The sequence below is a fragment of the Caretta caretta genome, chromosome 1, assembly GCF_965140235.1.
Source record: "Caretta caretta isolate rCarCar2 chromosome 1, rCarCar1.hap1, whole genome shotgun sequence".
In the NCBI taxonomy this organism is placed as follows: Eukaryota; Metazoa; Chordata; order Testudines; family Cheloniidae; genus Caretta; species Caretta caretta.
Genome location: NC_134206.1, coordinates 248,778,409 through 248,795,831, shown reverse-complemented (window position 1 = coordinate 248,795,831; position 17,423 = coordinate 248,778,409). Strand labels below are relative to the sequence as shown.

The window sequence follows — 17,423 nt, the reverse complement described above, 5'->3', positions numbered from 1 at the left end:
CGCACCAGCTCTTCTGGTACCTGGTTCCACATCTTCCTGAGGCAACATGGGGGGTGGGGGCAGGCGCAGGGTCACATGCTCCCCCTCCCCAGATTTCTACCAGGGTTCACATCAGAATGTGGCCAGCAGCAGCCTCTCAGCACTGTGTGGGAGGGAAGGGACAAGATGGGGAAGGGATGACCTGGCCCATGTCTTTGCAGAGCTCATCTCTTCTCCCCACCACCCCCCTCCCCTGTGTGGCTGGAAGCAGCTTGTCCCTGCCTGCCTGCACAGTGTCAAAAGGCAGCTAACACCTCCAGGCTCCTACTGGCCACCAACATAGCCCAACTGCCTCTAGCGTGGGCAGGAAGGGGTTTAGCCTAAGGATGCATTGGGCACCAGGGACCAGGGAACCTGACTGCAAGGGCTTCAGGGAATCCGGCCAGAGGTTTCTCAGCAGGGGAGGGTGTCTAGGGGATGGAGCAGCCCCATGGTCCCTGGGGGCAGGACCCAGGGCTGGGGGGGTGAAGAGGGTGCTAGACTCCTGTTCCAGGAGCACATAAAGGGCCGATGGGTGGGTAGCAGAGGCGACACATAACAGGCCGCTGCCTGGCGCCTGCCCACACTCACCAGCCACTGCAGCATGCAGCCACCACTGGCCTTAAATGGGATGGGGGGCAGAGCCAGCATGCAGCAGGGGCTGCACTGACAGATCAGCAGGGCGATTGGCTGGCCTCACACGCTGCATCTTTGCCCCTCCACCAGCCTGTCACACCCACCCCCATCATTGGCCACTGGACCGGCAGGCAGCTGGTGAGCAGGGATCCGGCCAGCAGCAGGACCTGCCAGTACTGATGGGATACCTGCAGGAGGGCTTAAATACAGGACTGCCCCTTTAAAAACGGGACATCTGGTCACCCTAACCAGATGGTACTGTCTCTATCTGCAACTGTTCTTTGTTTCTTGGACCATTTACACAGAATGTCCTTCTCCTTTGTTGTCATCTCTTCCTTTGGAAAGCTATTTGGAATTGCCCCATGCAAGAAGGGAAAGCATCACCTCACTATCAGCCAATCAAGTACTTCCATTCCTTAGCCATCCCTACACTCTTATCTCAACACCAGCTGCGCTCTACAGGAGCGTTCCAGGACAGATTCTCATTTATACCAAGGCCCCTTTATACTGCTCTGGCAGTGTAAATGGGTCTTAAAATGGATGTAAATATAATTCATAACCATTTAAAAACCCTTTTATACTGCCAGAGAGGTGAGAAGGGGCCTTGGTATAAATGCGAATTTGGCCCTTCAGTTGTACAGCAAATGTGTGCGGCAGAATAGTGGTTGTTTTTTATTACCTCCCTATTCTAAGCAAACGGCTTGATACGGTCTCTTGTTTGAAGCTAAAATGTTAAAAGGAAAAAGATTTCTGACATGTACTTATACCTACATTGAGCAATCGATGCTTTTCACATATTAAAAGTCTTACCTTATTCCCAAATTAGTTGGCAGATGCACTGAAGCCTGTGTTAGCACTTGCCTTTAAATTGCTTATGAAGAAGATAGTTTCTTAGCTAAGAGGCAGCCACAAACATTGATGAGAAATTTATACCATTGTGTGCAATCCAAGTTGCAGATCTTATTAAAAGAGGACTTAGTCACAGGACTGACATCTTCCAAAAATGGTCTCTCAAATTGCAGAAGCAGAATGTGCATATGTACTCATTTGCATCTATAAATGGGTTAGTCAGGCATGCTATTTTACAGGATTTACATATGAAGATGGCTGCTCTGTGCATGGATGTTTTTTGTTTGGACAATTATAAAGGAAAATTTAGCCCTGAGAGTGCTGAGAAGGGCAAATTAGTGTGTCCTTCACTCGGCATATGGTATGCACCATTATAGCAACAACCCACAAGAGGAAATTCCCTAGCTTGTGGTTGTTGCATGTCTTTGGTATTCTTACCCCTTTTGAGCCTGAGGAGTTAGCCTATATTTGGGGCCTTGCTGTGTTGTTTCTGTTAGCAGGTGAAATTGATTATTTAAGTTAGGTATTTTTTTTTTGTTCAGTCCTGTTTATTTACAAAGAATGTACACTGAACACTATAGAACCAAACAACAGAAGGCAGTTTCCTTGCTCAGAAATCCAAGTCTGTGTTTCTAACAAGTGCTGTGTCCAATAGAATCTCTATCCCTTGGCTTCCTCTCAGGGCCACTCTCACAATTGCTTCTTTTACCTTCTGCTGGCTTTCTGCCTCTCAGGGTATGTCTACACAGCTATGTAAGCCTAGGGTTAGTGGGACTTGAGTCAGCTGACCCGTGTCAGGGAACCCTGGGCTTGAGTGACTACATTACATTTTAACCCTAATGTGGCAGGGTGGACTCGGTCCAGAGGCCCCTTGCTGGGGGCCTCATGGCCCTGCGTCATCTTGCCCCAGAATAGAGCATTGAGAAATCTTCCAGGCAGCCTAGAGTGGCTGCAGAGGAGCAGCCAATAAGAGGGCCTGCTGGAGTGACCAATAAGGGCCAGAAGGGCCAGATAAAAGGCAAGCAGCAGATCAGAGCCTTCAGTTGCTGTGTAGAGCTTGATGAGAGAGAATTGGGTGCAGGGATGGCTAGATGAACAGTAGGACCACGGAGTGCTCACCAGACAGAACCGAGCCTAGGGAAGGCTGCTGAAGACCAGGTGCTTGGCTGGCGGAAAGAGCAGCAGCCATGAAAAGGTCAGTGCGGGCAGGCTGAGCCTGGGGGACTGAGCACAGAACCTGGCCGGACCAGATGAGAGTACCAAGATGGCCTTCTTGCTCTGGTTACAGACTGAGCCCAGGGAGGGCTGCGGAAAGGACACCAGCTGAGGATACTGAGATGGGTCCCAGTTGGGTTGTTGAAGAAGGTAGTGCCTCTGGGAAGAAGCCTTACTGCTATGGCCCCATACTACTGCTGGGAAAAGAACTACACTGTCCCCGCTTCCAGGGTGTACAGTCTATGTGGCTTAGCCAGAGGGCTGAATCGCTGAAGATCCGCTGAGAGAACTATTGGCCGGGAGTGTGTCTGTGCTCCTGAGAGGCAGGTGTCACCCTGTAGTAAGAACTAAAAATAAAGAGGCTCGCACCCAACCAACCAAAGCGGTGCTGCTGGTGAGAAGTGGGTGCTGTCCTGCTGAAAAGGACTGTGATTGTAGGCATATCAGCCAGAGAAAGGGGGTGCTCATGAGAGGTGGGTGCTTACCCTGTTACACCTGGTTAAGGATTTTCTGACTTGTGCTTCAACTTAGGGCTCTGGCATCCACAGTGCAGGACACAGACCTGAGCCAAAGTAACCCTATCCCAGAATGCTTAGTGCTCCTCCACATGTCAACACTTCAGCCCTATGAATATGCTGCACTGTGAGAAAACTCTACTGCCCACCCTGTTTCTTAACTGTGACCGTACTATTGATGGGACTCACGTGCCCATAAGGAGCACATGAGTACATAAACTGCAAAATTACCTCCTTTGATGGCTGTCCCAATAGAACAGTGGTCCCCAAACTGGGTGGGGAGGGAGTGCCAGCTCCCCTTGGCTCCCAGCCGCAGTTCCCCCCTTCCCCCCCGCCCCCAGCCACAACTCCAGCCTCCCAGGGATCCCTGGGAAGCTATGGAGAAGTTTTGTGGCTGACTGCCACTCACCACTGAGTTTTGGGGTGGTGAGAGTGTTGGGGGTCATCCCTCCCTTGGCTGTGCTGAGCCAGGAGCTCTGCCACTCCTCCTCCCTATAGGGCAGCCGCTTAGTCCCCGGTCCACCCTCTGCTCCCCAACCTTGCCCTCCCTAGGGCTGTGTGTGCAGGGGCTCTTGTGACCAGGAAGCAGCTCTCTTTGCAAAAAGCTTCTTCTGATCGGTTTCCATTGAAAACCCTCCAGGATCTCTGATAGTGTGCTTGCAGACCAGTGTTCAGCAGACAATAGATTGACACTGACCTGAGCTGTAGCTGTTTGCAAAGGGAGGTGCACCTTCCCTTTGCAATAGAGTGCAATAGACTACACCACAGATTGGGGCAACTTCCTTAGTCCTCTCTATGCAGACAAACGAACTATGGAATACTCCGGAGGACTTCTGGGACCCAAGTCAAACTGGGATTATGTGGAGAGGCTGAGGGAGCTGGGATTGTTTAGCCTGCAGAAGAGAAGAATGAGGGGGGATTTGATAGCTGCTTTCAACTACCTGAAAGGGGGTTCCAAAGAGGATGGCTCTAGACTGTTCTCAATGGTAGCAGATGACAGAACGAGGAGTAATGGTCTCAAGTTGCAGTGGGGGAGGTTTAGATTGGATATTAGGAAAAACTTTTTCACTAAGAGGGTGGGGAAACACTGGAATGCGTTACCTAGGGAGGTGGTAGAATCTCCTTCCTTAGAGGTTTTTAAGGTCAGGCTTGACAAAGCCCTGGCTGGGATGATTTAACTGGGAATTGGTCCTGCTTTGAGCAGGGGGTTGGACTAGATGACCTTCTGGGGTCCCTTCCAACCCCGATATTCTATGATTCTATGCACACAGGAAAGCAACAGGGCTCCGACCCTTCAGCCTTTCAGGGTTCTGTAACCCTAGGTTTGAACTCTAGGTTAACACAATTGGTGTGTGGACACAAGGGGGGTTTGGCTTGAGCCTGGGCTCAAACCTGGGCTTACATTGCTGTGTAGACATATCTTCACACAGACACAAACAGCTTCAACCAAGCAATCCCTAGCAAACTCTCAGCCTGTATCCTTTAGCTTCTGTTTGGCTTTGCAAGGTATCCATTGCTTTGGGCAGTACTTCCTTTAGTTTCCAACTATCACTACAGAGGGGGACTCTTAATTGCTCCTTTCATTTAGCCACCCATCAGCTTTAACGATGTCTGTGACATCTATAGAGCAAAAGCCTGCTTGATGGGCAGCCATGAACACTTTCTAACATAACAGTACTAAGGCTTGAATTTCATAGTATTGGGGCTAATATGTCCATGTTATATCTTCAGATTTGTGGGCAGCCACTGAAGGCACCTAATTACAGTTAACAGATTTTGATGAATATAAAGGGTTTTTTTATTCAAAATCTCTTTGCGAATGAGTCTCCTAGAGGTGAGCGACTTGATGTGGGTTTAACTAAACACTCAGAATTACAGTTTCAGAATTCTGAAAAAAAAAAAAAAATCAACTGTCTTACCTTTCTGGTGTTCTCTGCATTGTAATAAATGATTTCCTTAATTATCCAAGTAATTATGTCAAAGAATAAAAGCAGTTGCTTTTTAAGTTGTTACAATTTGAAATGTACATTTCATATGTAATGTACATTACATATCTACCTTTCATTATCTATTTTATTTATTTATTGGCAGAGTTTTGGTATTTTATAAATTTCTAAAATAAATTAAAATATTGAAGAGCGAGGAAAATTCTTGGTAATTTGGTTTGTAACACACAGCCCAATATAATAGTCAATTCTACATAATATTGAAGAATATTATGTAATTTCACTTTCATATTCGGTTTTCATCTTATCTGAATCCCTACAACCACTGAATGTACAAAGCTGCTACAATTAAGTGGCTGTGTTTACAGAGAAAATGATACATTTATAAATTACAACCTAAGTTGATCTCTCGCACACTGGAAAACTTAGCTTTCTGACAGAAAGAGAACTGCTATAAATTAATTGCTATAAATCTCATGGAAAATTGAGACTGAAGACTTTTCTTCTTATTATTTAGAATCCTACAAGTCCTTAGCTGGTAGGTAAAGTCCAGCCAGGTAAAAAGAGAACAACACATTTCGGTTGCTATTCAGTTCAGCTTTTAACTTTTCAGCATAAACAGTAATTGCTTTCAATTTTTAAGTTTATGAATTTCACACAGTCTACAGCAGCAGTCCTGAGGTCTAGATTGAGAATTTTCTGGCAGTTAATGATCAAAGTTAAATTTAAAACTTCCAAGAACCTGAACTGTATCACCTTCTGCAGTCCTGTCATACCTTGCAAGGTTGGGGCAAGTCAGTATTTCACGGTGAAACTTTCAAGGAGTGCCTGAAGTAAGTGCTGAACACCAGCATGGTATTAGAAGGCACTGTGCTGCTGGAGTACTGTCTTTCATATCAGAGGATGAAACAAGGTCCTGATCATATGTGGTCATTAAATATTTCATGTCACTTTTCAAAAGAATTGCAGATTTTATCTATCCCGATTTTTCTAGCCAAAGCTTAGGTAATTAAATTTTGCCTACACTGCCCCTGTAGTTAGACATGGTAGTCTTCATTTGCTGCTGTATAATGCTGTTATGCACTGTTAAATAGATAAGTTTTGTCCCAGAAGTGGTTTCATTTCAACCATGGATAAAATGATCCATTTGCAGAATGGGTACACTTCTAAAGTTTCGTTGGTTTGAAAGCTTCTATCCTTTCCAGTGATATATTTCCTAGCTCTTTCATGAGGAATGCCACTAGGAATGGTAGAAGCTTTCAAAATGATACAAATTTTGAATGGCACCCAATGCATATTAGTTTGTACAGTGGTGGTGGGGGGTCCAGTGGAGAGGGGTGCCCTTCAGGTCCAGAGCTGGAAAACACTTATGCCACAAGTAGTAACTTTACTTGTACAAGCAGTCCCATTGAAGTCAGTGAGACTGTTCATGTGAGCAGAGTTACTCATGTGCACATTGGCAGGGTCTGACCTCAGAACTGTAAAGTACTTTGAGTTGGTTGATTTTTCTATTCTTACAGCATTATCAGCTGACAATTTGTAGACTTCTCTATTTATACTGTTGGTATTTTTTTATTTGTTTATTAATTAAAGAGATGCTACCAAAATCTCTAGGGTATTGGTTTTGCCTAACTCGGTGACCAAAAGTTATTACCATACGACAGCTAACGTATATTAAATGAATTGTTGGCTATGCATTTTATAGTAGATGGGTGTCCCTGTCTAAACACAGCACCATTGGCAGTCTCCGCAAAGAGGTCAAAGGTTTGAAGAGGCATGGAATATGAACTATCCTTGGCTCCCAGTAAAGAGAGTTGAGGCCTATTTAGAAGGCAATCTAAGGAATCTAGCACTGTTGCAGACTGTGTGCTTGCCAATTATATGGATAAAGGACTTCAGTCTCCAGTTCTGTCTATCTGGTAGCTTTCATTTGCAGTAAATCCACTTATCCCCAAAAGAATAAGTAATAAAACATTTTTGTTACTCATTTACAAATGTCCATCTTAGGAAGAATCAAGAAAATAACAATTTGATTTAAATGTTTTAGATCAAGTAATTATTTCAGACTCTTTAAGACCTGAAGGTTTTTTTGGTATGATAAAACAATTGTATAATTCATGTTTTGTACTACACCAGTGACAAACCTATTTTGCTCAGAACAAATAAAATTGTGCTCACGTTTGTTTTTTACTTTTTGTCATTGCATGTTAATAGCATTTTCATTTGATTTTGCCCTTTATTCGCTATCACCAATACCATATGTTTGCTTGCTTGGACCGCCTGTTTTAAAACTGGGTGAATTTTATTATTGTGTCCTCATCAGTATCCTAGCACACAAGGCAGCACATGTTGAAATAATGGGAAGTGTAAGCTTGGAAATGGTATCACCAGTCATTCTTTGAGTGCTGGGCCATTCCACACATGGGAACACGTGTTCCAAGTGCCCAAGTCCAGAGATTTTTAACAAGCAATGTCCATTGGCTCGCAGATGTGCAGTAGATTTCCTTATGCTCCCAAGAAATGGAATAAGAGGCAGTGTAGGTCAATGCCCACTCAGGCCATGAGGTGGTAAGATGGTCCTACATTGGAATCCAGTGTCCTCTCCTGCTTCAGCCTTTCAGAAAATCCTGTAAATAAGATTGTAAATAGTTTATTCTTTTAGCCTAGAACAGTTAGTTTTTAGTAAAGTTACTGTAGTTTGTTTCCCTGGACTGAGGATTCCCTTCCCATAGTCGGGGACTACGCCCAGAGTCCTGGGCTTCAAAAACTGCATTCCTTGCCCTAGATCCTTCTCCATCAGCAACAACTACCAATGCAGCCTCTACTGTCTCGTTGAGAAACAGTTTGACAAAGTCCATCATTTGTCACTCATTTCCACCAAGAACTCATGAAGCCCATGAGATTTGCCTTAGAAAATACTTAATGGAGAAGGACGTGAAGACCCCTCTTTACATTGTCTTCACCAAACAATCAATGCACCCCCCACCCCTTGAGTGTGTGCTTCAAGGAAGAGCCCTTGGTCTCTAAGTCTAAAGACTCTTCCTCCAGGGCTTTCCATGAGATCAAGGGATGCTCTCTTGGCACAAGGACAGATCCCCATCGAGGACTGTCTGTAAGAGACATGCTCCTTCTCTGAGCCCACTGAGGTCGGACAAGTCCTTCTGCGCAGATTCTAAGGAACTGGTTCCACACAAAAAACCCCAGGCTGGAAGGTAAAGCATGATGGGCAGTTGGGTCCTGGAGATTATCCATCAGGGATACTCCATGTAGAGTTTCTCTCCCTCCCTCCTCACAAATCCCCTTCACAGTCTCCCTTCAGGGACCACTCTCACGAGTTGATTCCTCATCAGGAAGAGGAATCCCTATTGCACTGAGGGGCAATAGAGTGTGTCCCACCTCAGTGTCAAGGAAGGAGGGTTCTAGTCTCCATATTTCCCAGTCCCCAGAAAAGAGGGAAACAGGAGACACATTATGGAGTTTCAACAACCCAATATCTTCATTTGAAAGTTGAAATTCAGGATGGTTATGTTGGCATCAATAATCCCCTTCAAGAAGGGATATGGTTCATGGATCTCAAAATGAAGGACACATATGGTCATATAGACATTCAGCCCTCTCAGAGGCGGTTCCTAAGGCTTATGGTGGGCTGGATGCAGTTTCAATTCCAAATCCTCCCCTTCAGGCTTGCAACAGCACCCAGAGTGTTAATGAAAGTTTTCACCACACCATGTCATCCTTACTTCTGCGCTGCTGCTGGCGGCAGCTCTGCCTTCAGAGTAGGGCTCCTGGCCAGCAGCTGCCGCTCTCCAGCTGCCCAGCTCTGAAGGCAGTGCCGCCACCAGCAGTGGTGCAGAAGTCAGGGTAGCAGTGCTGCAACCCCACCCCCTACAATAACCTTGCAACCCCCCCCCACAACTCCTTTTTGAGTCAGGGCCCCTACAGTTACAACACTGTGAAATTTCAGATTTAAATAGCTGAAATCATGACATTTACGATTTTAAAAAATCCTATGACTGTGAAATTGACCAAAATGGACTGTGAATTTGGTAGGGCCTTACCAATGGGCCCAGACAGTTTTGGTTTCCAGATCTTCTATCAATGTCATCCTATCCTCCTCCAGACAAAATCTATCCCTTCCCCGAACGCCAGATGGAGGACAGGGGCAGGATCAAACACCCCAACCCAGGCTCTCTCCCTGTCGCAGACTGATGTCTGGATGGGAGTTAGAAGTAGAGTGCTCTTGTTCATCACCTCTCCAGGCTATACTTAGAGTAGAAAACAATCCAAACTAGAACCTATTGTTTGGGTGAGCCTGATAGTGCTGCACCCATCTCTCCTATCATTTTAGATTACCTCCTGTCTCCAAAGAACTCTTGTCTCTCCGTCAGCTCATTATAAATCCACCTAGCAGCCACTAGTGCCTCCCACCCTCCAGTAGACGGGTGGTCTGTTTTTATGCACCCAACTATGACATGGTTCATGAAGGGCCTTGTCAAGGTCTTCCCAACAGTCATTAAATCAACACCGCTATGGTATCTTAACCACGTGCTGTCAAAACTTACTGGTCTTCCATTTGAACCCTTAGTGACATGTTTCATGAGTAGGTGGGACATGGAGGTGGTGTTTGTAGTGGCCCTCATTTTGGCCAGGAAGGTGAGCGAAGTGGGAGCTCTTATGGTGGACTCCCCCTTTATGGTATTTCAAAGGGACAAGGTATCCCTTCACCTTCACCCTCAATTTCTACCCAAGGTCTTCTCTGAATTCCATCTTAACCAGTAGATTCACCTACCTGTCTTTTTTCTGAAACCCCATGCTTTGTCTGAAGAGAAGAGACTTCACGCCCTCGATGTCAGGGATGCATTGGCCTTTAACCTGTAAAGAACCACGCCCATCAGGAAGAATCTGAGACTTTTTTTGTGATAGCAGAATGATCCCATGGTCAAGCTATATCCTCTCAGAGGATTTCTAAGTGGGTTTTTGGCTGAATTATCAAATACTGCAAACTGGCTTGCATCTCACCTCCCAGTGGTAAAATGGCCCACTGCATGAGAGCACAGGTCACCACAGTAGCATCCCTGCAGGAGGTCCCAATGCAGGACATATGCAGAGCAGCCACCTGGAGCTCCATACACATGTTAGCTAGGTATTATGCTCCAGTTTAGGCCTCTGCTGCGGATGCAGCAGTGGGCTCTGCAATACTGCACGCATCTTTATTGCTGGCTTCCTTGCACCAACCTCAAGTCTGAGTACTGCTTGTCTATCACCCACGAGTGGAATACACAGGGACCATCACTCAAAGAAATGGAGGTTACTTGCTGTAACTGGAAGTTCTTCGAGATGTGTGGTTCCTGTCTGTATTCCACTACCTGCCTCCGTCCTCTCTGCATTTGGATCTGGATTGGATTCACTGTGAGAAGAGGAATTGAGGGGGTATTCGCCCTCACTGTGTCTTATACCCTGGGAGGCACAAGGACATCTGCTGAGTACGTGCGGGCCAATGGACACTGCTTGTTAAAATCTTCAGACTCGGGCACGTGCACACCCAGGTGTGGAATACAGATAGGGACCACACATCTCGGTGGAGGAACTTCCAGTTTACGTAAGTAACCTCCATTTTCTGACTCCTCATTTTGTGGGGAGGACACAGTATTTATATGAATATCTTAGACAATACCAGTAACCCAGAAGACAGCCATTCTGAAGAGGTCAGATTTTCCCAGGAGACAAAAGACAAGACTTGAATACAAAATGAGCCACAAATAAGCACAAAGGGCCAAATTCTGCTGTGTTGCACTGGTATAAATCCATTGAAGACAGAGAAGAAACTCTGGATTTAAACCAGTGTATGTGAAAACCGAGTCTGAGGCACAAAATTGTATTTTCCCAACTCTGGCTCTTATCCTTTGCTTTGTGTCTCCTTCTTTACTTAAGAACATGGTGCAGCTACCAGGTGATTTACAATACCTAGTTTGTTAACTAGTGCTCACTCAGAAACCGCCTTAAGTGTGGCAGGATAAATATGAACTGCGATTGTAGCACTGCTTTCCAAATTCAGAACTCTGCTGGGTGAAGTTTTGCTTTTCCCCACTGCTACACTGCCAGGGGATGAAGAGAGAAAAGGTCCCCAAATCACCTAAACAAAAATGACATTGCTTAGGCAATTGAAATCCACTTCTTGCATACCACGCAGCTTTCCGTGTGCTTTAAACGAAAGAAACATTTGTTGGTGTCTCCCCTGCAGTGTTTAACTCATTTGTGATGTTATTCCTGGAGTAGTAATGAGCTCCTTGTGGAATAGTCTCCATGGAGGTTCCAGTGCTGTGTTTGCCAGATAAAATACTATGGTATTGTTTTTCTTATTCCTCCTTTAGGCCCTGATTCAGGAAAGCATCCTTATCCAGACAGCACTTAAGCACATCCTTAACAGCTTCTGCCTAAAGTTAAGCACGTACTTAAGTGCTATTCTAAACAAAGATGGACCTAGGCACTTACATGCTTTTCTGTCTCATGGGCCTTATTACATTATTTTCCAGAAAGATTAGTTCACTATTGATTTTTGCTGAGGAGGGATGCTAAGAGGAGGGAAAGAAAGGAGACAATAGCTCTGTGGAAGGAAACTTGTATCACCCTCACTTATTTGTGGTTACTTACTGCCCAGAGAATGTAGAAACTCTCCTATGAGTTATATAGTTCAGCTATCACCAAAACACACAGAACTCTGGTCTCTTGTCACCCCCTTTTCTTGTAATATGATTAGGAATAGGAGGAGGCAGTATATGAGGATTCATAGATTCCAAGCCCAAAAAGGACCACTGTGATCATCTAGTCTGATCTCCTGTATAACAGAGGACATAGAACTTCCCCAGAATAATTCCTTTTGAACCAGAGCATATCTTTTAAAAAAACATCCACTCTTGATTTAAAAATTGCCAGTGGTGGAAAATCCACCACAGCCCTTGGTAAATTGTTCCACTGTTAAAAACAGTGGGACGAGAAAGTGACTTGCCCAAAGTTACACAGCCCATCGGGGCAGAACCAGGAATGGAACCCTGATCCCCAGTCTAGCATCCGATCCACTGGCTTACAACTAATTGTTGTATTACAGAAGTGCCTAGACACCCCAAATGAGACACTAGAAAGACTACTGTGATCATCTAGTCTGATTTATAGATCAGGAGAGGCATGCGGGGAGTCAATGTGACCTACTGGGTAGGGTAGGGCACTGGACTGGAAGACTGGGGTTCTAGTCTCAGTGCTTCCACTGATGTGCTGTATGACCCTGAGTATCTTACCTCTCTGTGCCTCCATTTTCCCTCCCACCCATTGTCTGTTTATTGCAAGTGCTGCAGGGACTGTCTCTTACTATGCGTTTGTGCTATGTCTACTAGAATGGAAGCCTGAATCTCAGTTGGGGTGTCTAGGTTCTTCTAAATTATTAATAATGCTCTGCTTTCCCCTTTGTTTATTTCTGAGTGTTCTGCTATCCACTACTGGGACTGATTGTTCATCAGTATAAATCTTGAGAGGATCCCAGGAAGGACCTTCTTTGCATTCAGTGTTGGCCTATCTGTGCTCCCGTTTAAGTGAATGGGAATTTCACTGCTGACCTCAGCTGGAACAGAGTTAAACCAATGCTGCAAGCACATTGCAAATTACCTAATATGTCTTAAGTTGGGCATTCAAAAATTGAGGCGCACACATTGAGTGGCCGCTTTTGAAAACGTTGGCCTAAACTTTTGGTAGTGTTTGACACAATATAGTTTATACTCTGTCCCTCATTCTGTAATGTTTGCCAGAGGGTATGAGTACACTGGAACTGGAAGGGGTGATTCTCCGCTCAAGGAGACACACCCATACTAGTTCTGATAAAGCTAATGTGGTAAAAATAGAAGTGTAGCCACCGTGTGGCATGAATTGCAGGAGGGACTAGCTTCCCTGAATATGCACTTAGGGTCTCAGACAGGATCATACTTGGGGTGGCTAGCCCATCCCACTGCTCATGCTGCTGCAGCTACATTTCTCTTTTTAGCACACTAGCTTGATGAGAGCTAGCACAGGTACGTCTGCTTGACTTGGAACATGCACTTTCAGCTCCTGTGTAGCCATATCCAGAGCATGGTTCTGGTGATTTAAGATTGTGGCACTAGAATGCAAGCTTGTTGGGGCCAGGGACCTTTCCTCCTATGTATTTTTAATACTGTCAAGCACTGTACTCATCTTGGAACTATGTAAATAATAATTGTACTGGTGTCCTTATCCCTGATGTTAGTCTTGTCTTTTGTCTTTTGCAGCACTTTTACAAGCAGTAATAGACGGTGATCTTCTGAAGGTACGTACCGCAAGTTGAGTTTCTCCCTCTTCTCAGCTATTTGCAGCTGTGATGAACTATGAGTTATAGTCTACTCCTCTCTCAAAACATAAACATACTGCTGTAAACCTTGATCACCAAATGCCACTTGCAGGGTACACTGAATATTAGAGGAACAACAGCCAAGTGAGGTATGATTGAAATTCAAGTTAATAGGATCTGGTGTTATATTGCACCTTTCATACTCCAGGAATCCCAAAGTACTTCACGGAGCAATGGGTTGATTACACAGTAAAGTGATTATGTAGGCAAATGCAGTGCTGAGCAATACATTATTATCAAGCCAGCCTTGCACAATAAAGCTTGTTTTACTGAAAGGGGAATGTTGGTCAGAACACTGGAGTTGTCCCCAACTCATTTAAAAGAGTGTAAGGATATTTTTAATTTCCACCTAGACAATTACAAAGGTAGGAAGAAGGGACTTTGGTTTACTATCTCATGATAGATAGTCTCTGCTCCCCTTCACACTGCACTGTAATGTCAGGATTAACTATGAGCCAAGTTCTTCTGACATTTAGAAGGGCTTGAAACCCAAAAAATCTTGGCCCAGCCCTAACTGTCAGCTATTGGCAGCTCTCTCAGGAAGGAGGAAAGGGGGCAGAGGGAATGTGTTTAATTCCTATAAGTGTGAAGCTCACTTTTGATGATTGCAATCCCTATTTTTCAGCAGCTAAGGGTGCATTTACACAGTGAATAAAAACCCCATGGCAATGAGTCTCAAAGCCTGAGTCAACTCACTCAGGCTTAAACAACAGGAGTACTTGTGGCACCTTAGACTAACAAATTTATCTGTGCACAAGCTTTTGTGGGCTAAAACCCACTTCATTGGATGCATGCAGTGGAAAGTGCAGTGGGAAGATATATATACACACAGAGAATATGAAACAATGGGTGTTACCATACACACTATAACGAGAGTTATATCACTTTCGTTATAGTGTGTATGGTAACACCCATTGTTTCATGTTCTCTGTGTGTATATATATATCTTCCCACTGCATTTTCCACTGCATGCATCCAATGAAGTGAGCTGTAGCCCACAAAAGCTTATGCTCAAATAAATGTTAGTCTCTCTAAGGTACCACAAGTACTCCTGTTCTTTTTGCAGATACAGACTAATATGGCTGCTACTCTGAAATCACTCAGGCTTGTGGGGCTAACAATAGCATTGTAGATGTTCCTGCTCAGTCTGGAACCTGGGCTCTGAAATCTGACATTGGGGGTAGGTCTCCCAGCCTGGGTTCTATTTTTAGCTCTGTAGCACAAGCCCGAGTCAGTTGACCCAGGCTCTGAAACTCGCTACCACTGTTTTTTTGTTTTGGGGTTTTGTGGTTTTTTTTTTTTTTTTTTGCTGTGTAGATGTACCGTAAGTGGTTGGGATTTGCACACATGCCCCTGAATTTGCGTGAGTATTGTGACTAACAATTGCAACGTTAACTGGAAAAAGTCTTGAAGCTATCTGAAAAAGTGGCAATTCTGTCACTCCTGATCTTTGCCTATAGATACACACCTCTACCCCCACTATCCCACTGGGCAGCAGTAGTGATGATTCACTGTAACCACCATTCATTTCTACAATGTTGCCCTTTCCCTCATATCACATTCTAGTCTGAAATTTACAGCACAGTTTCCCCATCCCTTAAGGCTACTGTAATTTATATGGTGCAACTCCCCCTTGAATCTTCTTCAGGTGCATCATGACTTTGTGTCATTGCATTATGACAATGGGATATTATGTCATCTCAACGCTGTTTTGTAGTGTTTTTTACAAATTCCCAAAGCCTGCAGCAACTTTAAAGAGCAATCACCTGCTCTTTCCTGCCTTCCCAATGCGGATCTTCCCCTACAATGAGATCCAAGTAGAAAAGTGTGTGTGTGGCTGTAATATATGAATAAGGAAATAGAAGGTACAGCACCTGATCTCTGGCATGTTGGTTTCCTTACAGAGGTTCAGATCTTCTCGGGGCAGCGGTAGGAAAGGCAAGGCAGGGAGACTTTGGGGAAAGGCCCAAAAACCTAATTCTTAAAATATTCTTCTCATTATATCCGCTGCAAATACATACAAGTGTATTTAGGAATGATTCTTTCTTTTGTGCTTAGGGCCCCTACTGGCTAAAAATATACATGGGAATATACATGAAAATAAAAAGAGCAATTTACTATTTCCACACAATATACAGTTTGTACCCAATCCTGAACACATAGGCCATTCACAAATTCATATACAGACTTAGACTGAAGCACCACCACTGTAATAATATGTATTCATACAAACACACAGCGATCCACCACACATCTGCATAGGGCATAACCAAGACATGCACATAAAACCCGTATCCCAATCTCTGCAGATGGACTTGAGGCATAAGGCACCTGAACTGCAACTCCCATAAGGCACCGTGTAATTCCAAATACATTTTTTGCAGTTTGGCTCAATTTTGTTGGTTTACTTATGTTTGGTTTTGTTTGATTGGAAAGTTAAAATGTTCCACAGAAAGCAAACACTTTTTGTGAAATGTTTAGTTGAAAACACAATATTTCATTAATGTACAAACAAACAAAAACCTCAAATAATTTCAATGATTTTTCTTTTTGACCAGCCCTACTTGCAAGCATAATTCATCTACAGTATATCACCAATGATCCACTGCTCAGGAAACGTAATTTGACATTGTTAACTCAGTGTGTTGTAAGCCTTGCTAGTTTTAGGTCAAAAGCCTTTGCTGTGCATTGTAAGGGCCTAACGGTTTGGCTAGTGGTTACCACTGCTCTTTTTAGCCACCTGCTAGCAAATCTGACAGTTAATTTACCTGCATGTTTATTTACCTGTGCACCTTGTCCTACAGTTTTCTTGTCCTCTTCCTGTGCATTTACATTCCAGTTCATAGAATGCTGTAAGAGAGGAGCTAATCTGTTAATCCAGGGACCTGACCACTGTTCCGTGCTTCACCATGCTACCAAGACTGGGCACCTTGAAATTGTGAAATACATCTTAGAACATGGTAAGTAATTGTGTGCAAACCCACAGAGAATCACATTCCATGAAATAGCCGTAAGTGTCACTGTGGTTGAATAAAAGTTTACTCACAACCCCTTATCAATCTGTCCTCCTGCAGCATGTTGCTATGGTTTTGGAAGAAGTGTTGAAGCTAGCCCTAGATAAGAGTGAAGAGTATAACAGGACAACTTTGTAGGAGACGCAACATTTTCATAGATTATAAAACCAGAAGGGACTGTTGTGATCATCTAGTTTGATCTCCTACATAACACACTGAATTCTGTAGTTTCCTTCATTGAGCCCTCTCTCCAGACTGCCTCTCAGAACACACCTGGCCTGTGTACTCATCCCCCATCCGTCCCCAATATTTCCCTCAGGCACATCTTCCATGTGTACATCCCAATGGAATTCTAGCACAGTTAAACTTATGTGAAGACTCAAGATGAAGTAGTAGTTGAAGCTAGCAGGGACATGAACAGGAAACCCATGAGAAGGAGTCTCCTCAGCAAATGGAGAAAGTGTGAGGAGGCTATGGCAAGATTAAACAAAGACCACTCATAGCATTGAGCAAACACCAGCCCTGTTTTCACCAATCTGGCAGGAACCCCCTGAAACCTTTCTAGATCCTCTTCCTCTGGGTGTCTCAGCTGCCTTGTTTGTATAAGTCTCTGGGGAATCTGACTAGGGATTGGCAATGCACTAATGGAGGTCCACTCGCTCTCTACACCTGCATCCAAGAAATTAATAAGTCATTTCTACACAGGACACTTCTCATTCTTTGATAATCTCTCTGAGCCAACTTGCTGAAGGTTCATCAGTGTAATGTTTCTGCTTCTCTAAAGTACTTTAAAATGTAGATTGTGGCCCCTAGCACCTTA

General features: G+C 44.3%; 1 protein-coding gene and 1 long non-coding RNA gene across 10 annotated transcripts in view; one reads left to right on the top strand and one right to left on the bottom strand.

Annotated features, from left to right (window-relative positions):
* DGKI (diacylglycerol kinase iota) overlaps positions 1-17,423 on the top strand; it is a 294,215-nt gene that overhangs the window by 260,410 nt on the left and 16,382 nt on the right. For 7 of the 8 annotated variants that reach the window (XM_075122845.1, XM_075122834.1, XM_048830323.2 and 4 more), the window contains 2 exons: positions 13,471-13,508; positions 16,429-16,549. In XM_075122845.1, coding sequence (XP_074978946.1) covers positions 13,471-13,508; positions 16,429-16,549 — 159 coding nt within the window. Of the gene's footprint in view, positions 1-13,470; positions 13,509-16,428; positions 16,552-17,423 lie in introns of those variants that run through there. The other variant, XM_075122847.1, reaches the window with a different exon arrangement.
* LOC125626892 (uncharacterized) overlaps positions 5,762-17,423 on the bottom strand; it is a 49,198-nt gene continuing 37,536 nt past the window's right edge. The window contains exons 4-7 of one of the 2 annotated variants that reach the window (XR_012665963.1): positions 16,374-16,439; positions 15,464-15,596; positions 9,969-10,051; positions 5,762-7,806 (exon numbers count right to left, since the gene is read on the bottom strand). This is a non-coding gene — a long non-coding RNA (uncharacterized LOC125626892). The remainder of the gene's footprint in view (positions 7,807-9,968; positions 10,052-15,463; positions 15,597-16,373; positions 16,440-17,423) is intronic. The other variant, XR_007353858.2, reaches the window with a different exon arrangement.